Genomic DNA, 20,366 nt, shown 5'->3' with positions numbered 1-20,366 from the left:
CAAGGCGAAGTGGAGGAGCCCTTCGTTTCTTCCGGTTCTTTGCCCCCGTCCTTCCTGCGAGCCCCGCCTACCTGCAGCTCCCGGGGTTCGGCGGGACTAACTACCGGGTGGAGAACCCGACCGCCGAGCCCCGCCCCCTGCCCCGGGCTGTTCCCTAGGGTACGATCGAGGCATACCGCCCCACCCCCCTGCACTGCGCTCGTTCCCGGCCCGCCAACCCCCACCCCCGCAAGCCACAGTGAGCTCGCCTTCGAGTCTCCCCGCCCCCGCGTCAACTGCGAGGGGCCGGCCCACAGCCAGTTCCGGGGCGGTTGCTCCGACAGACCGGAACTCCCCGCCGCCTCCCGCGGCCTGGGGGGCCGTAGTAGGCTACAGTGAGGAGGTAGAGGGGGAGGGGGCCGCGTTAGGGGGTCCCTAGAGGACGAGGACATTGAAGGCGAGACATTGGGGCCACCCACGGGGTGGTGCCAGCCAGTAAGCAGTCCCACTTTTTCTGTACCAGGCACTGAAGTGGGCTCTTGACGGGCATCATCTCTTAATCCTCAGAACATCCCGGGGAGGTAGGTACTATTGTTATCCCCATTTTACAGATTCAGACTTATTATGGGGAAACAGACTTCAGGCTTCTTTTGTCCTCATTTTACAAATGGGAAAACCGAGACTCAGGAAGGTTAAATAACATGGTCAGGACTACATAAATAACGAATAGTAAAGCCTGGGCTGCAATCCGGATATGTCTGGCTTACCAGCCCACATTCTTAACCGCTGTCAGGGGCAAAGGTGGGGAGGGGTGAGACAAGGAGAGGCTGAGAGGCACAGAGAACATTATCGTTATAAGAATGAGATGCTTCCAACTCAGGGACTTAGCACAACCCAGGAGTGGAACAGAAGAGAAGAACATCAGAAAGACAGGGCATACTATATGGTGGTGGTTAGGGGCATGGACTCAAAACTACTTGGATTCAAATTGCATCTTGGTAAGGTTGGGCATGTACCCACCCTTACAGAGTCTCCGTTGCCTTATCTGTAAAATGGAGATCACCATGGTCCCTGCTTATGAGGTTGGATGAGGAATTTAATGAGAAGCTGGTAAAATGTCTGCACCTAGCTTGGCACACAGTAGATGCTCTGTGAGTAGCTGTGCCATCAACCTCGGCAATAGGGTACTGAAGCCTGGCTTTCTCCTTGAGGCTGTCCCTGGATAGAAGGAGCCCTTGGGCTTTTCTCGTGCCACTTTATCTCCCATCAATGGTCTTTTCCTCTCCAGCTCCACAGGGTCCCATATCCTGGGCCATGAGTGAGCTGAAGGACTGCCCCTTGCAGTTCCATGACTTCAAATCTGTGGACCACCTGAAGGTGTGTCCCCGCTACACGGCAGTGCTGGCCCGCTCTGAGGATGATGGCATCGGCATCGAGGAGCTGGACACTCTGCAGCTGGAGCTTGAGACCCTGCTTTCCTCTGCCAGTCGGCGCCTGCGGGTGCTCGAGGCCGAAACCCAGGTGATACCCCCAGAGGGGGCGTCACCAGGGATGAACTGTGACAAGTTATGGGTTGGGTCCTTGAGTTAACCCCATCTGCTGAAGCCTGGGTTACAGAAGCTTAGCAGAGGAGAGAGAGACCGAAAATAGGCTTGTGTAACATGTAAAATATGCAAGAATATGCGTGATCCTCGTAAATTACAGGATTTCTAATTCAGTAGGCATTTATTGACCCCCACCCCCCATTATGTTCTGGGTCTTGTGCTAGTCTAGAGAGAGGTAATTAGGACAATTCTGGCCTTCAGGGAGTTTGCCAACTAAAGGGAAGGGGAGTCAGACAAGTACCAGGTGATGTGCTGTTACGTTTACGAGTCCTGGGGGACCTGGAACGGAGAGACCTGGATTTTTTTTTTTTTTTTTTTTTTTAAAGATTTTATTTATTTATTTTTCCCCCCCAAAGCCCCAGTAGATAGTTGTATGTCATAGCTGCACATCCTTCTAGTTGCTGTATGTGGGACGCGGCCTCAGCATGGCCGGAGAAGCGGTGTGTCGGTGCGCGCCCGGGATCCGAACCCGGGCCGCCAGCAGCAGAGCGCACGCACTTAACCGCTAAGCCACGGGGCCGGCCCGAGACCTGGATTTGAATCCTGTCCTGAGCACCTGCTAGTGTTGCTGTTTCCTAGCTTTGTGACTTTGAGAAAGTTACCTCCTGGCGCTGAGTATCAGTTCTCTATCTGCAAAGTGGGCTGAATAATAGGACCTACCTCAGAGCTTTTTGTGAGGATTAAAAGAGAGGGTTTTTTTGCAAAAGCTGAGCCCAACGTCTGACACTAAGTAAGCATTTCAAATGTTACTTATTGGTATTACTATGATTATTTCTGTTCATAGCATAAACATCTTCTGAGCTCTGTGTGTCAGGTGCTCTGCCAGACCCTGGGGAACAGAGATGGTTCAGATGAACTTCTTGGTCTCTAGTAGCTTATAATCTAGTTGAAGAGACAAGGTTCTCTGTTCATTCCAGTGAGACCAAACAACATGATTGGGCCTACAATAGAGGTATAAAGTACCACAGACTCATAGAGGAAGAAGATGCCATTTCAACTGGGTCTCAGAAGATAAATAAAATTAACTTGTGGTCCTTGGGAATCCACTGAAGCTTTTTGAGCAGGTCTGTGGCACAGTCAGTTGTATTTTAGCATCTAGGAAGCTGGGTAACTGATGCAGAGAAGACTTCTCAGTTGTGACATTTGAAGTGAAGGTTTGCTGGGAGGCTTATTTGCCTTCACCAAAAAGTTATGACCAACATATTTTCCCAGGGCTAACATGCACTGGGGTGTGATCATTCATTTGACTTTTCTGCTAAACACTATGTGACTGGCTTGGGTGCTACAGAGCTGAATCAGTATAGACAAACAAGTGAATGGAATGATGAGAAGTATATGAATAAAGTCCTGTGAGATGCACACAGAAAAGGAGCTGAGTTTTAAAGGATGAGTGGGAATTTGCTAAATAAAAAGGGGATAGGGGAAGGCTATGGGGCCTCCTGGAGTTGTAGATCCTGAGCTTTCACTGGAAGAAGGAGTTGTCCTGTGTCTTCCCTTCTCTCCCTCAGTGACAGTCTCTGTGAATTTCAGATCCTCACTGATTGGCAGGATAAGAAAGGTGACCGACGATTCTTGAAGCTGGGTCGAGACCATGAACTTGGAGCTCCCCCCAAACATGGGAAGCCCAAGAAGCAGAAACTGGAAGGGAAGGCAGGACATGGGCCAGGCCCTGGCCCCGGACGGCCCAAATCCAAAAACCTTCAGCCCAAGATCCAGGAATATGAATTCACTGATGACCCAATCGACGTGCCACGGATCCCCAAGAATGACGCCCCTAACAGGTTCTGGGCCAGAGACCACAGAGGGGCCTCAAGATTTGGGCATTGGAGGCCCTGGAGGGGCCTGGGGCTGAGGCTGGTGTGGCAGAGGGGCGCTCACTCAGGATCTGCTTCTCTCTGCAGGTTCTGGGCTTCGGTGGAGCCCTACTGTGCAGATATCACCAGCGAGGAGGTGCGCACGCTAGAGGAGCTACTAAAACCCCCAGAAGACGAGGCTGAACATTACAAGGTAGAGACCCTGGGCCTCAATAGACAGGATGGAGAACAAGAGGCCCAGAGTTGCCTCAGAATTAAAGACCCCAAAGCCATATATCATCTTCCTTCCCCTACCCTGCCCAGTCTCCTGTCTGCCCCATTACCCCACCCAGCCACCAAGGCTCTAACTTTCAGCTTTCTCCCCTTTACCCCATCCAAATGGCCACCCTGTCCTAAGGCATCTACTTCAGTGAGGTCCTCCCTTGTCCCCTCATCTCCATCTCCTCTGCTTTGCTTCAAGCCTTCATTGGCTGTTTACCCACACGGCCTCTTAACACTTTGCCAGCCTCCAGAGAATCTTTAAATATTAAAAGTTTGGGGGCCGGCCCAGTGGTGCAGCGGTTAAGTGCGTGCGCTCCACTTCGGTGGCCTGGGGTTCCCAGCTTCGGATCCCGGGCACGCACTGATGCACCGCTTGTCAAGCCATGCTGTGGCAGTGTCCCATATAAAGTAGAGGAAGATGGGCATGGCTGTTAGCTCAGGGCTGATCTTCCTCAAAAAATAAATAAATAAATAAAAGTTTACTTTTTTTATGATGAAAATAAAACAGATTCCATTAAAGAAAATGTAGAAAACATAGAAGAGTGTTGGGGGGGGGTACTGTCCCATACGTCAGCTGTCATGATCAGATGTGCTCATGACATGGCCCTGCTCCCAGGCCTCCCTTGGCTCCCATTACCCACAGGATTGAGTCCAAGTGTCTCAGTCCGTGGTGGCCCAGCCCCAGTGCCCCTCTCTAGTTTCCTTGGCCACACCTCCTCTTCACTGCTTCATTTACCAGCCCTACCAGGTACCCTGCCCTCACTCCAGGCCCACAGAGTGTCCTTGCTAGTCTCTGGGCCTCTGCACATCTCCCCTTGGCAAACTGACTCTCTCATCAAAGCCCTGATCTCACGTTACCTCCACCAAAACACCTTTGCAGATTGCCCAGCGGAAAGTTGGTCTCTATTTTGTGCTGCCACAACACCTTGGTCTACCTTTATCACTTCACTTGTCTGAATTTTTTAAAAGTTTATTTGAAAAAGTAATCCACATAGGCAGTAATAAGTTTATGCAATACGGAAGATAATTCCCTGTCACTTCTGACCCTAAGGCCCCTAGTTATCTCTAGAGATAGCAGCTTTGACCTGAGATGGTCCATGTACACACACCATTGTGCACCTTGTATCTTGGAAATTGTTCCATATTGGCTTCTGTGTGTGTTGTAGTTCTTTATGTAGCTGTCTCCCTTACTAGATTGTGAGTCCTTGATAGACTGTCAGTGTAGAGATGTTATCTCCTTTCTCTCTTCTCACCACACCAGGCACAGGCCTCTGCCCTGGGCTAAGTACTTGGGACTCAGATAAGTGAATGAATGAAGGAATGAGGAATGAATGAAGAGCCTATTGGCAGTGCCCAAGTGCACAGAAAGCCTCCACACACCCCAGGCATGGAGTCTGTTTACCCCTTGCCAGTGTTTACCCCTTTGGGGCCGGGTGGGATCTCTCCCACAGATCCCGCCCCTGGGGAAGCACTACTCCCAACGCTGGGCACAGGAGGACCTGCTGGAGGAGCAGAAGGACGGGGCCCGGGCAGCAGCCGTGGCTGACAAGAAGAAAGGCCTCATGGGGCCACTGACTGAACTGGACACTAAAGGTAGGCCCCTCACCTCCCTGCCCACCCCAGGCCAGGACTTAAGTTCCCAGAGCTTCAGCCCACCTCTCCACTACTTCTCTGCCCACTTCAGATGTGGATGCCCTGCTGAAGAAGTCTGAGGCCCAGCATGAGCAGCCGGAAGATGGGTGCCCCTTTGGTGCCCTGACGCAGCGCCTCCTGCAGGCCCTGGTGGAGGTGAGCACCCCAACCCCAAACAAGAACTATGTTTATCTTCTGTTTTAATGTTTATTTGTATTTTATTTTATTTTTTATAATTTTATTTGTTTATCCCCCAAAGCCCCAGTAGATAGCTGTATGTTATAGCTGCACATCCTTCTAGTTGCTGTATGCGGGACGCGGCCTCAGCTTGGCCTGAGAGGCCGTGTGTCGGTGCGCGCCCGGGATCCGAACCCGGGGCTGCCAGCAGCGTAGCGCGCGCACTTAACTGCTAAGCCACGGGGCCGGCCCAAATGTTTATTTTTATTTTCTACTGAAATATTTTGTACATTTAGAAAGGTACACAGATCAGAAATGTACAGCTTGATAAATTTTCACAAATGAGCACACCTTATAACTAGCCCCAAGATCACAAAATGAAACATTACCAGTATTCTAGAAGCTTCTCTCGTGCCCCTCCCTGTCTCTACCTCCCCCAAAGGTAGCCACTACTCCACAGTTACCTGTGCTGAGCGTTGGCTAAGGGCTGAGCCCTGTGCAAGGGGCTTTCCACATATCCTCTCACAGGAGGCAGGAGAGTGGGTAGCCCTGTGTTACATATGAGAAGGCTGAGTCTCAAAAAAGGGAACTGTTTACTTGAGGTCACACAACTAAATAGAAGCAGGATTCAAACCCCAGGTTCAGGGTCTCTTTCTTTATGCCCACTGGCTGATCTTAGGCACATCTCTTCACCTCGTTGAGCCTTAGTTTCCTCTCTGGCTCAAACACGATAGTTTATTTCTCTCTCATCTAACATTCTGGGGCATATGTTCCAGGTTGGCTGAGGTGGGGGAAAGTCTCTTTCCCCCATCAGACAGGGACCCCAGCTTGTGGTGGCTTTGCCATCTTAAGCCTGCACTCTGCACAAGGTCACTCTGGGTGTGATTGCACTCCAAGCCCACAGAAAAAGAGCAAGGAGTGTGTGAAGGAAGGTTTATGGGCCATGACTGGCTGTGGCTCTTATTTCTTCTGATCACTTTCCACGGGAGAGAATTTTGTCATGTGACCACATCTGACTGCAAGGGAGGCTGGGAAGTGTAGTGTAGCTGGGCAGCCATAAGCCCAGCTACTATGGAATAAAGGTGAACATGGCTTTGGGGCAGCCTGTGCCACAGACGCTTAGCACACTGCCTAGTGCATTGCGAACACTTAGCAAACCTTAGCTATTCTCATTACTGTTGTTGACTGTTTTCATCACTCTTCTATGCTCGCTTCTTTCAGTATCAGTATAGAAAAAGGGATTTCTAAAATGATGAAAGCTTTTTGGAGTCAGTTTGGGAAGAAGGCTTCCCAGAGGAGGTGGGATGGGAAAGATACAGGATATTTTTGGTCTGTGAAGACTGTCCATGTAGGTCAGAGAGGAGCAGGAAAATGGAAATACTACTGCTCTTTCCCCCTCTGCCCCATTTCTTTGGTCTTCTAGGAAAATATTATTTCCCCTATGGAGGACTCTCCTATTCCTGACATGTCTGGGAAAGAATCAGGGGCTGATGGGGCAAGCACTTCTCCCCGCAATCAGAACAAGCCCTTCAGGTGAGTGCCGTCCTTTCCACACCCGCAGTCTGGCTTCTGCTTCTGTGGGTTCTGTCCACCTCAACGTGGGGAGGTCTTCATTAATAGGCTCAAATGTGCGTGCCGGCCCAGCATTTCCACATGCACAGACTTAATATAGGGTTGTTCATCATGGCGCTATTCATCCTAAATGCCAGATGACGGGGATTGGTTGGCTAAATTGTTGTAACTCCACATGATGAAATAACTTGGACCTGTTAATCATATTAGAGAAATATACTTAATTGACATGAAAAGATGTAAATAGTAGAGTGCCAAGTGGGGACAATGTCAGTTGTAGCACAGTACACACAGTATGATCCTATTTTTACTTAAGAAATACTTAAATATGGGCACATAGGGAAAAAAGCTTTAAATAATCTATAATAAGAGTTTGGAAGTAATATATATAACAAAATCTGGAATATGTATAATATATATAATAACATATAACAAAATATATACTTTATATAGGATTTATAATAACATAGAGCAAAATAACAGTAATGATAAAATAATAATGGTTCTCTCTGAGTTGTTGACGTTATAAATTTTTCTCCATTTTTTTGACAATGGATATATGTTGCTTGTGTTTGAAACAAGACCAGATGTGTCTGTCTCTATACTTTTATACCTAGATAGATATAGAGGGGGTGCCTAAAGAGAAAGGAAGGCGTTTACTAACCTTGGGAACCCCTGGGAGCCTCTGGGGTTGCCCTGTCCAAGTTGGCCCTTTTGCTGAGGGCTGTCTTCCCCTGCAGTGTGCCGCATACCAAGTCCCTGGAGAGCCGCATCAAGGAGGAGCTGATTGCCCAGGGCCTGCTGGAGTCTGAGGACCGTCCCACAGAGGACTCAGAGGATGAGGTCCTCGCGGAGCTGCGCAAACGGCAGGCCGAGCTGAAGGCACTCAGTGCCCACAACCGCACCAAGAAGCATGATCTGCTGAGGTGAGCGTGGACGGGATGCACGGGCCACTGGGTGGCCAAAGATGCCTTGGCCACTGCTGGTCATCTTTTCAGGGGCTTTATGACAGGCTTCCCAAACCCAGCAGGGCCTCTAAATCACCTGGAGAGCCTTGAAGAAAATATCAGTGCAGGTTACCACTCCACTAGTCGTGTCTTAAACAGAGTCTAATCCCACAGGCATCTGTGATTGATTCATTGATTGGTTGATTTACTTGTACTCGGATAAAAAACACATAATATAAAATTTACCCTCTAAACCATTTTTAAGTGTGCACTTCAGTGGTGTTAACTATATTCACATTGTTGTGTGATTTATTGATTGATTGATTGAGGAAGATCAGCCCTGAGCTAACATCCATGCCAATCCTCCTCTTTTTTCACTGAGGAAGACTGGCCCTGACCTAACATCCGTGCCCATCTTCCTCCACTTTATATGGGACGCTGCCACAGCATGGCCTGAGAAGCGGTGCGTCGGTGCGCGCCCGGGATCCGAACCCAGGCCGCCAGCAGCAGAGTGCGTGCACTTAACCACTACGCCACAGGGCTGGCCCCTGTGTGATTTATTTTTTTAATCTTCGCATGCTTATTTTCTTTTCACCCCAAAGTTTTATTATGAAAAATTTCAAACACAGAAAATCTGAAGCAGTACAGTAAACACCAGTATATTCTTCATCTAGATTTACCAGGTGTTAACATTTTGTGGGACATCTGTGATTATTATTGACCCTTTACCAGAAATTGCCCAGTGTTTTAGGACCAGTTCTTTAAGTAATTGGTCACAGTATCATTCATTTTATATTGACTCCCATCCATCTTGCCCTGCATGGGTCACAACAAGAGTGTAGGTGACATCTGGAGGGAGATCATGGTCGTGGCTGCCCTTTTGTTAGGAAGATAGAGAAGCAACCCAGCGAAGTCTCCTTGCTTCTTCACAGGCAGGTGCTGTGTCTTCAGTTCACAGAGCCCCAGCAGGGCAGGGCACACTCATTCATTTGGCCAACTCTGCCTTCTCTTGGTTAGACGTTATGCTGGAGGCTAGGAAGAGAGGCAGAGCAAAGGGCTTGCAGTCAACAAGTAGATGATTGGTAAAGACAAGTGCCATTAAAAAGGAGAGGTTGGGGCCAGCCCGGTGGCTTAGTGGTTAAGTGCGTGCACTCCGCTACTGGCGGCCTGGGTTCAGATCCCGGGCGAGCACCGACGCACCGCTTCTCCGGCCATGCTGAGGCCATGTCCCACATACAGCAACTAGAAGGATGTGCAACTATGACATACAACTATCTACTGGGGCTTTGGGGAAGACAAAAGGAGGAGGATTGGCAATAGATGTTAGCTCAGAGCCAGTCTTCCTCAGCAAAAAGAGGAGGATTAGCATGGATGTTAGCTCAGGGCTGATCTTCTTCATGAGAAAAAAAAAAAAAAAAGGAGAGGTAGGGGGCCGGCCCAGTGGCGTAGTGGTTAAGTGTGCGTGCTCCGCTTCGGCGTCCCACAGTTCGCAGGTTCGGATCCTGGGTACACACCGACATACCGCTTGTCGAGCCATGCTGTGGTGGCATCCCATATAAAGTAGAGGAAGATGGGCACAGATGTTAGCCCAGGGCCAACCTTCCTCAGCAAAAAAGAGGAGGATTGGCATTGGATGTTATCTCAGGGCCAGTCTTCCTCACACACACACAAAAAAAGGAGAGGTAGTTGCTGACAAGCTGCTTGGGTATTTAAGGATAAGGGTGACTGAGTGCCTACTGTGTGCCAGGGGTTTTTGTACACCCTCCTATTTAATCTTGAGACAGCCCGGAGGTAGGTGGTATTTTCCCTGTTCAGCAGATGAGGAAATAAGGCCCAGTGAAGTGAGTGCTCTGTGGAAGGTCACACAGCCAATAAACAGCAAGCTGCGACTTGGGCCCAAGGCTAAATCCAAAGCCTCTTTCTAGTTTACATTCCCTCTCAAGGGCAAGAAGAGGAAAATACAGATGAAAGAAGCACTGAGGAGGGGGTGGGGGAGAGACTGAGAGAGGGAGAAGCATGGATGTGCAGAAACAGAAGTAATGTGCAGTGAAGGAGCTAGTTTGGGGCTATCAGCAGGCCAGAGTGCAGCCCTCAGCCCTGCCCCAGACCAGCTGCAGGGCCTGAAGCAAGGCATCTCCTGCCACGAGCAGCAGCTTCCTCTTTTGGAAAATTCACAGGTTAGACTAGATGAGATCTCTAAGCAACCTTCCAGTTCCACCATCAATGGACTTTATAGGTTGGATTCCATTCAGAGGGGTTGGTTTGGCATCTCACCCATCTCTTATAGACCTGAGGCTGCCTAGACCCTGAAGTTGCTCTGGAATTTGGTTTCTGAAGTAAGCAGAACACTATTTAAAAAAGATTGTGTGGAGTAGCCTGCCTTGACTTAGATTTCCTACTCAGTAGTTGTGGGATCTTGGGGCGTTTCTTACCCCCTGAGCCTCAGTTTCCTCACTGGTAACATAGGAATAATAGTACCTACCTCACAGGATGGCTATGAGAATTAACTGAGATAATATTTTTTAAGAGCTTAAGATAGTACCTAGCACATAGCACCATATAAGTGTGGTTCATTAACTTTGCTTTTTGATATGAAACAGTCCACAGGAGTGCCAGTCCGGGGTGGTGGGTGGGCTCCATCTAGAAGAGGGAGGGGCCCCACTCTGGAGGTGGGCTTCCCATGGCACCGGGCTGGCTGGTCCCAACAGGCTGGCAAAGGAGGAGGTGAGCCGGCAGGAGCTGAGGCAGCGGGTCCGCATGGCAGACAACGAAGTCATGGATGCCTTCCGCAAGATCATGGCTGCCCGGCAGAAGAAGCGGACCCCCACCAAGAAGGAGAAGGACCAGGCCTGGAAGACTCTAAAGGAGCGTGAGAGCATCCTAAAGCTACTGGACGGGTAGCCCTCACCCCTGCCTCAAGCTGCCTCCCCCTGGCCTGAGGGAGGAAGGAGGCCCACTTCTTTCTTTGGTCTGCTAGAAGCCTCAGCCTGTGGCTGCCCATCAAATGGTGACAGCCTCTAGAGGCTGTGGTCCTTCCCTGAGGTCTTTTGGCTTAGCTCTGTACAGCCAGGTCATGGGAGGCCCTGCTGGGCTGACCTGGAGCCCAGCCTCTGCTTGGTCCCCAACATGATGGGGGCCTTCATTTTGGGGCCTTCCTCTTCCCCCTCTTGACCATCCCCCACTCCCCCGCCCCTACCCCTGTCTCCCTTGAGGACTTCTCCCTTGTGGTTTTGTAAAGTGCAAACTTGAGAATAAAATGACTGCTGTGGTTTTTTAAAAAGCATCTAGAATCTTTGAATGTCTGTTATTGTGGGGTAGAAAGGAACTGGTGTGGGTAGCAAAGGTTCAGGAAGGTGTGCTTGGTGGCTCTCAGCCTGTGGCCGCTAACCCATGTCATTCATTCAGGGAGAACTTTCTGAGGATACTTGTGGCTGCAGGTAACACAGTACCCCCAACTCAAAGTGTATTAACAACAAGGAAATGTGTTGGCGAGGGGCTTGGTGGCTCTGGGGTAGGTGGCCTTCAGGATTGGCCAATCCAGCAACTCATCAGGACCATCAAGGGTTCAGGTGTCTCCACACTGCCCTCCACAGTGTCAACCTTTGCCTAAAGTGGTTTCCCCTCCATCTGTGTGGTGGCAGCCAGTAGCAGTCTGTGGGAGGCCAAATGCTTCCTCATGTCCAGCACAAGAAAGGGCAGGAAGGAGCCAGCTGGCTTCCATGGCCCAACCAAAAGAGCAAGAGGCCTTTCCCAGATACCCTTATGTCTCACTGGCCCAAACTATCTCACATGCCCATTCCTGAACCAATCACTGTGACAAGGGATGACTTGAACAGGTTTAAAGTGGTGAGAGTAGTCTACTTCCCCACTAAGCCCAAGGCAGTAGGGAGAGGGTGTAGATTGAGCAGAAAGGGGGAAATGGATGCTGGACAGGCCACTAACAATGTCTCTTCCACATCTTGGGCAGGAAGCTAGGCCTGGGGAATACAGATGAGTAAATACACTCTTGTCCCTATCTCAAGTTGTTCCCAGACTAGTCAGAGAGTTGGAGAATAATTTGCAATTTACTGTGGGAAGTTTGAGGTCCACATGGGAACGGGGAGGGGAAAGTTCCCTGAGGAACTGACCTGTGAACTGAGCCATAAAGAAGGATGGCAAGGGGCTGGCCCCATGGCTTAGCGGTTAAGTGTGCGCTGCGCTACTGGCGGCCCGGGTTCGGATCCCGGGCGCGCACCGACGCACCGCTTCTCCGGCCATGCTGAGGCCACGTCCCACATACAGCAACTAGAAGGATGTGCAACTATGACATACAACTATCTACTGGGGCTTTGGGGGAAAAATAAATAAATAAAAATAAAAATAAAAAAAAAAAAAGAAGGATGGCAGGGACAGCCAACATTCCTATATGCCCAGCAATTCCCCTGTTGGAGAACTACCCTCCCCATTCCATGTGGCTTTCGTGGGACTGTCAAACACATGATCCCAGCTTGGCCAATCACAGTACCCCATCCCTTTAGCCACATGATTGGTCCAAAGAAGGGGCATGTGACCCGAGCAGGGCCAATCAGAGGCCTTCCATAATATTGCTCTATGGATGCTGAGAGAGAGGAGGGTTTCTCTTTTGGATCAAAAGCCATAGTATGTAAGCTTGGACCACCTGGTGACCGACTTTCCTGCCCCATGGAAGAACCTGCTTGAGAATAAAGCCAACTCAGAGAAGCAGAGCTAGGAGATGGAGAAGGAGACACAGTCCTCATGATGTAGCTGGAGCCCTGGATCCTCCATTGGACCTTCCAATTACATCAGCCCACAAATGCTGCTTTTGGCTTAAGTGAGTTTGCTTTGGAGTTCTGTCATTTGTCAACTAAAAAAGGCCTGACTAATAAAAGTGGATTTTGGCAAAAAGAAGGAAGGAGTAGGGTCCTGAGAGAGAGGACAGCATGAGGCCCTGCCTCCCTCGGGTGCAGGGCCTAGCTGCTGCAATTTTTCAGTGACTCATTGTCCCCAGATTGCTTATAGCCTTCTCAGAGAGAAAAGACACCCACACAATTTCATTAATGTGAAATTAATGAGATTACATGCTCAGTAAATGTTAGCTCTGTACCAGGCACTGTTCTAAACTCATCAAACTACTGAATCTTCTCAACTACTCCATATGGTAGGTACTAATAACATTCCATTCACAAATGAGGAAACTAAGTCTTAGGAGGTTATATACCTCACTTGGTCAAACAATTGGTAAGTGATTGAACCAAGATTCAAACTCAGTCCATTTGACTTGCAGACAGAGCCTCTTCATTACACAACTCATTGGGGCTGGCTCCCCTACAGTCTATGTGAATGGTGCTCCTAGGCTTGGGCAGTGCACAACCTGTGCAGCCACACATGGCAGCCCTGCTTGCAGACCCCCTTCTCCTAATTAACCATTCACTTCCATGTGCATTAGGCCAGACCATAAATATGGTAGTCATTGGTAGAGAGTTCCAGGAACAAAGACAGTTTTGTAGAGGAGATAGGATGGGAGCTGAAGTCCCAAAATTAATTGTGAGAGGGGAAGGTAGATATTACAAATAGAAGGAAGAACCCTAGAGGACTGACTTGTCCTGGTTCATTAGGGAAAAGACTTAACTTTCAAAGATCAGTTGTGAGAACTCTAGCTATTCTCTATTGCACACCTACTATCTGCCTGGTACTGTGCTGGGCCCTTGACACCCATGTCTTATTTGATTTGAATATAGTAATATTCCCACCCTGCAGACGAGGACACTGAGGCTCAAAGAGGTGCAGTGCCTTGTGAGGCTATGCAGCCTTAGAATAGGAACAGTTATCAGCCCCAGGGAGCACCATCCCTAACAGGGTAGACTACCACAGTGGGACAGGCAGTTCCTTCTTACAGCCATATCCGTGTCTGCTAGAGCCAAAGGAGTCTTCCTTTATGGGGTTTGGAGGAAGCTGGGTTCCCCATGAGGAGGGGGAGATTAGTTCCAGCACCTCAAGCCTCCAATTTTAATTTGAAACAATCCTGACACCCCATCACTAGTTTGGTGAAAAAGCCTTTGTGTCTTGGCTCTGAAAGGCATCCACCATCATTGTGTCTCCAGAGTCCCGAACGCCTTACAACCAACATTCAGAAACAGCAGGGTGAGCGAGAACAGGGAGGATTGGGTGCACGTTAATACCTGACTTCGGGAATGTGACCCAGCGTGGGTGCCCTTAGCAGTTGACTCCTGCTAAGAAGGAAGCGATGGCTGGAACTTTGTGGAAACATGGTCAGAGAATAAATTTCATTCCTGGTCTGGCGCTCAGGACTTAATGGAGAGAACCAAGCACAAATGGATCATGACTAGCTCATTCATGTATTAATTCACCCATCATTTCTTCTCTTCACTCACCTAGTCCATTTATTCACTCCATCTCCTCACCTCTATTTTCTCATTCATGCTTTTGTTTCCTCTCTCAGTGACCCTGTTGCCACGGCTGAGAGCTATGTAGGTGACTAAGGCTCCAGAGATGGAGAGACAGCTGGGCAGACAATCAAAACACAAGGCGATAAGAGCAATAATAGAAGAATGTACGAAGTCTGCGGGGACCTGGGGCAGAGAATGACTTATCAACAGCTTAGAGGGTCAGGAGTCTTCAGGGAGGATGTGGAAAGAAAGCTGCCACACAGAGGACATTCCAGACAAAAGGAACAGCAAGGCACAGAGGCGTGAACAGCTGGCCTGCTTAGAGAGAGGTGAGAACTTCAATGTGACTGGAGTGCTGGGTGTGTGGAGGGGGAGGAGAAGGATGAGAGGTGCAGCTGGAAAGTAGGTTGAGACCAGGCTGGGACAGGTTTGAATGGCAGGTTAAGGAACAAGGGCTTTATTCTCTGAGGTCAATGGTTCTCAGTGTGGTCCCTGGAGAAGCAGCATCAGCATCACCTGGGAACTTAATAAAGATGCAAATTCTCAGGTCTCAGACCTACTGAATCAGACACTCTGGGGGTGGGGCCCAGGCATTTCTGTTTTAACATGCCCTCTGGGTGATTCCTGATGCACATTAAAGTTTGAGAATCACTTTTCTGAGTAGTAGGCAGGCGTGGATTATGAGCAGGGGAGTGCCATAATAGCACTCTGCATCAGAAAGTGGTCTGATAGCAGCATGGAAGCTGGACTGCTTAGAGGGGGTGAGAGTGAAATTGGGGCAGACGGGAGCACAATTACGTGCAAAGAAATACATCTGAGATGGTGGATGTGGCCAAAACTGGTAGATGTCATCCAAAATCTGTTCTCCCTTTCTTCTATAGTAATAGAACTCCTGATTTTTAGTTGGACATATGCCTCTGAAAGACTAAATATCCCAGCTCCCCTTGCAGTTAGGTGTGATCATGTGACTGAGTTTTGGCCAACAGGATGTGAGTGAAAGAGATGTGTGTAACTATGAGATCATGAGTTCCCGAGGGGCATGCCCTCCACGTTCTCATTTCTCCCTGGCTGCGATGAGACATGGTGGCAAGCCATCTTGAAACATGTGGTCAAAGACAACACCATAGCAACAGTGAAGCAACAAGGTAAGAAGCAGCCAGGGTCCCTCTTATCTTGTAGTTATCATACCAGCCTGGGACTGCTTATGGCCAGATTGTTATACGCTTCCATTTTATTTAAGTCACAATTATTTTGGGTATCTGTTAGAGAAACCAAATCTATATTCTAGCTGATACAGTGGGCATGTGGCATGCCAAGCACCCTTTTCAAATTATATCTGCTTCCTTCCCTTCCCTACTTTTCCTTCCTTCCTTCCTTCCTTCCTCCCTCCCTCCCTCCTTTCCTCCCTCCCTCCCTCCTTTCTTTCTCAAAAGAATTTGAGAAAGTTTATAATTCATGATGTGAACAATGAGTTTCACAAAATAACAAATATAAAGTTAAACTCATCAGGTTTAATGGAGCTGCTGTCATTCAGTATCAGATTTAGCTCTAAGATTCCTGGAAGCCAAGGCAAAAATGGAAATAAGATGAATCAGTCTCAGAAGGTTTGCTATTAGAAGAAAGGGCATCTCCCAGTTTTCCTGACAAAAATTCCAATAATTTTTCATGCTGGAGAAATTTCTCAACTGGAGTCACATATTGATAATATTCTCCATAAATGTGACAGCAAATGGAGATTGAGTTTCACATGGTGATTTCTAATCACAACCTTTGATGAAAGCTCAGGGCATATTGTTAAAACACGACTCTAGGAGAATGATTCTGCAAGGGACCAAGCAAGGTTGGTACCAAGCACTTTACATGAATCCTCTCATTTGCTCCTCTCAACAACCCTATGTCAGAGCAGGTAATATTACTACCCTTATTTTACAGATGAGGAAACTAGGATATAGAAAAGGGAAAGGCGAGATCAGATAGCTGGTGGTGAGCCAGTTTTGTAAGCCAGATCTTAGACTCTAGAGGCCCTATTGTAAATGTTCCTCTCTGGGCCTGCCAGCACCACCACACACAAAATTATAGGTATTGTGGGTTGAGAATCAGAAAAGCACAAGAATCATTGCCCCAGAATCTGTTGCTGTTAGCCAAGAGAAATCAGTGAGATCTGGTAAATATTGGTGGGACCTCCGAGCTTCTTAAGATGGGCTGCTCCTAATAGGGTGAGAAAGTAGGGGTAGGCACCATAAGGGCAGAAGGGAAACCCCAAATTTGGAGCTTGACTAGAACATGTGGGGCTTTAAGAATGGGAGGAGAAATCATATTCAAAGCAGCTGTCCTAGAGCAGCTAATGTCTAGAAAAGGAGAAAACTCGGGCCGGCCCCGTGGCTTAGCGGTTAAGTGCGTGCGCTCTGCTATTGGCGGCCCGGGTTTGGATCCTGGTGCGCACCGACGCACCGTTTCTCCGGCCATGCTGAGGCCGCGTCCCACATACAGCAATTAGAAGGATGTGCAACTATGACACACAACTATCCACTGGGGTCTTGGGGAAAAAAAGGAGGAGGATTGGCAATAGATGTTAGCTCAGAGCCAGTCTTCCTCAGCAAAAAGAGGAGGATTAGCATGGATGTTAGCTCAGGGCTGATCTTCTCACAAAAAAAAAAAAAAAGAAAAGAAAAGGAGAAAACTCTCTTCTGTCTCATTTCTTACTGAGCACCTACTATGTACGCACCAGGTACTAGTGCTGGGAACCCAAGTGACAACAAGGGAACCAGCCCACCAGGTGAAAGGCACTTTCTTTTTTTTTTTTTTTTTTTTTTTTTTTAAAGATTTTATTTATTTATTTTTTCCCCCCAAAGACCCAGTAGATAGTTGTGTGTCATAGCTGCATATCCTTCTAGTTGCTGTATGTGGGACGCGGCCTCAGCATGGCCAGAGAAGCAGCGCGTCGGTGTGAGCCCGGGATCCGAACCCGGGTCGCCAGCAGTGGAGCGCGCTCACTTAACCACTAAGCCACGGGGCCGGCCCTGAAAGGCACTTTCTAAGTTGTCTCATTCTCAAAATAAGCCTACAAAGTAGGTATGATTATGCCATATTAATGATGAGGAAACTGAGGCTCAGAACAGTGAAATGATTTGCCCAGGGTCCCATGGCTGCTAAGGGGTGGAGGTGGAGTTTGAACCCTGGTCTGTCTGATTCCAAAACCTCTTTTAGTGTGCTATCATTGTTTCAACAGTAGGCAAGAAAAGATGTGATAGATATGACATTTAAATCCATTCTATTTCTTTCTTGTTTTTTAAATAAAACTTAAATAACTGAACACCCAATTGGTACACACCCACCATCTTTTGGCATAATGTTTTTTAAGTGACTTCTTGATTATGAAGTTAATATTACTCAGTAAAGACAGTTTGGAGAATACAGACACCTACAGAGAAGTAAAAGAAACAAATAATCGGGTAATTTTTTGACTATTATTAACATTTGTGGTGTGCCTCTCCACTCTTCGCTATGAATAATTTGTGGTTTGCATTTTACACAGCAGTTATCGAACTGTATACCTGCTTAACAATATAAGCATTTTTTCCTCTGGGCATTACCATCGGTTTATGAGCTGTGAAATATTCCATCTGGTACATGAACCTAATGTTTTTTAATCATTCCTTTCTTTGTGATTTCTTCTAAATTTTGCTGTTATAAAAATATTTCTTCAAATATTTTGGAGCATATAGCTTTGTCCTAATTTAGGATTATTTCCCTGAAATTGATTCCCAGCAGAGGAATTCCTGGGTCAAAAGGCCTGGACATTATTTAAGCCTTTGATGCATAGTGCCAAATTACTTTCCAAAAGATTTTTAGCAAGTCATTTTCCTACCAGAAATGTAGAAGTATCCATTGCTCACACTAACACCAGCCTTTGGTGTTACCTGTTTTTTAAACTTCAAATTTGAAAGGCTATAAATGACCTCTTCTTTTAGTTTGTATTTCCTTGACAACTTGTGAGCTAGAAAATGTCCCATGTTTAGTGTGTTTCATCTGTCTCCTTTGACCATTTATTGGTTTATTAATCTTTTTTTAATCAATTTTATGTGTTCTTTACATGATAGAAATATTAACCCATAGTCTGTAAAACATTTCCCCAGTCTGAAGTTTGCCTTTTACTGTTGGCTATGATTTTGGAGTAGAGGAGGGTTTTTTTGGTTTGTTTCCAGCAACAGAAGTTAAAGATTGTTTTTATGTTTTGTAAATAAACCTGCCCATCTTTTCCTTGTGATTTCTTCCATTTTCTCTAATCCTAGAAAATCATTCACTCCTCCAATGGCTTCTTTCCCATCCAGTTCAAGAACTGATGAGGGCCGGCCCCGTGGCTTAGCGGTTAAGTGCGTGTGCTCCGCTGCTGGCGGCCCGGGTTCGGATCCCAGGCGCGCACCGACGCACCGCTTCTCCGGCCATGCTGAGGCCGCGTCCCACATACAGCAACTAGAAGGATGTGCGGCTATGACATACAACTATCTACTGGGGCTTTGGGGGGTAAAATAAATAAATAAAATTATAAAAAAAAAAAGAACTGATAAGTCTGAGCTGTTCTGTCATCTTTTGGATAACAAAGGAGAGAAGAGGATTATTTCTTTTTTTTCTGCATATATTTAACTTTCCTTGACTCACTTTTTGTTTTAGTACCTTGAAATATACTCATTGGTGGTGGGGACCGTAGAATGAAATGTGTATACACATATGTCCCCCAAAAGTCTGGGAGAATATGTACTAAACATATGAACACTGGTGATTTCTAATTGATGGGAGCAGGGCTGGGATAGATTTGTTATTCACGCCTGCCCAGCACCCCTATTTCCTTTGGGCAAGATACCCCCCTTTAGTCCTTGTGACTCTGGTGTGGCTGCTCATGACAGCACATTTGCACAGTATAGTACCTCATTCCCCTGGCAACAGTTTTTGGGATTAAGGGGTAGGCGTGTCACTCCAGCCAAGCCCATCAGAGTCCTTCCCTGAGACTGATATATGAAACTGAGTATATCTGTCCTTCTGCTGGGTTCAGTTGGAAAGCTGGGGCTGCCTCCCACCATGATTCCCACCAGGTAGAAGAGATTACTCTGCAGAGGAAAGGAAGCCAGTGTGCCAAGTGAAATCAAGACAAGGAGAGATGAGAGAAAGCAAATCCTATGAGTACCGGATCTCCAGTTCCAGTCTCCAAGACCCTGGTCCACTCTATTTTTCCTTCAATCTTTCATCAGCTATTGTGAGCCACAGGTTCCTCCTTGGTGAAGCTGGCTTAGGTTGAGATTCTGTTACTTGGCAAGTGAAAGAATCTGACCAGTGGCAAGGGTGGTCTTTGTGTGTTTTTAGTATTTTATGTAATTTTCCTGCACTGACCACATATTGCTTGTTTAGTAGGGAAAAAAAAAAAAAAAGAGAATGTGTTTGTTAAAAAAAGAAAGTATAAGTGCCCTCAGACATGCTCAAAAGCAGACAAAATGTAAAAGAGCATAAAAGTTGTACAAGTCCTCAGAAGGACAGAGGCCACCTTATCACCTTGGGAATGTTGTCAATGAGATAAGCAGGAATTTGTGGTGAAACAACCCCAGCTCAGTGGGTGTGTTAGGTGGGAGTAGAGGAGAGTAATGGCTTAGCCCTGGGCAGAAAGTGCATTTTTCCATGAACTAGGGAGTCTGACATACTGAGATCTGGAGGAGGGAAATTGTCCCTTAGCCCCCTGTCCCTGGACAAATCAGGTCCCTTCTCTGCACCTCAGTTTACACTAAGTCTAGGTCTCCTATTTTGAACTCCTACAGTATTCCAGGCACTTCACATCCATTATCTCTTGGAATTCTCAGGAGAATTCTGAGTCAGTCATCAATATTCCCATATTCCAGATGAAGAAACTGAGGCTCAGAGAGGTAAAGTGTGACTCGGATTAAGTCTAAAGCCTTTCTAGGAACCTCCACCTTCTTCCTTTCTCTT

At 47.6% G+C, this 20,366-nt stretch overlaps 2 protein-coding genes across 6 annotated transcripts in view; one reads left to right on the top strand and one right to left on the bottom strand.

Moving 5' to 3' along the window:
- Positions 1 to 31: 31 nt before the first annotated feature.
- Positions 32 to 11,269, top strand: TADA3 (transcriptional adaptor 3). 2 transcript variants are annotated; one of them, XM_004443396.3, is made up of 10 exons: positions 32 to 159; positions 503 to 560; positions 1,268 to 1,500; positions 3,114 to 3,364; positions 3,485 to 3,590; positions 5,110 to 5,251; positions 5,343 to 5,446; positions 6,891 to 7,000; positions 7,780 to 7,965; positions 10,695 to 11,269. In XM_004443396.3, the coding sequence occupies exons 3-10, from the start codon at positions 1,294 to 1,296 to the stop codon at positions 10,885 to 10,887; spliced, it is 1,299 nt and encodes a 432-aa protein (XP_004443453.1). In that variant the 5' UTR covers positions 32 to 159; positions 503 to 560; positions 1,268 to 1,293; the 3' UTR covers positions 10,888 to 11,269. The 2 variants fall into 2 exon arrangements, with proteins under 2 accessions (XP_004443453.1, XP_004443454.1); XM_004443397.2 differs by lacking the exon at positions 32 to 159 and adding an exon at positions 244 to 382.
- The window catches only part of OGG1 (8-oxoguanine DNA glycosylase), a 29,163-nt gene continuing 16,756 nt past the window's right edge, over positions 7,960 to 20,366 (bottom strand). For 2 of the 4 annotated variants that reach the window (XM_087431453.1, XM_087431449.1), the window contains exon 6: positions 7,960 to 8,092. In XM_087431453.1, the coding sequence (XP_087287579.1) occupies positions 8,075 to 8,092 (18 nt within the window). In that variant the 3' untranslated portion in view covers positions 7,960 to 8,074. Of the gene's footprint in view, positions 8,093 to 8,128; positions 9,019 to 20,366 lie in introns of those variants that run through there. The other 2 variants (XM_087431454.1, XM_087431450.1) reach the window with 2 other exon arrangements.

The sequence above is a fragment of the Ceratotherium simum genome, chromosome 5, assembly GCF_057802395.1.
Source record: "Ceratotherium simum simum isolate JZ-2026a chromosome 5, ASM5780239v1, whole genome shotgun sequence".
In the NCBI taxonomy this organism is placed as follows: domain Eukaryota; kingdom Metazoa; phylum Chordata; class Mammalia; order Perissodactyla; family Rhinocerotidae; genus Ceratotherium; species Ceratotherium simum.
This window is presented reverse-complemented; position numbering and strand designations above follow the sequence as displayed.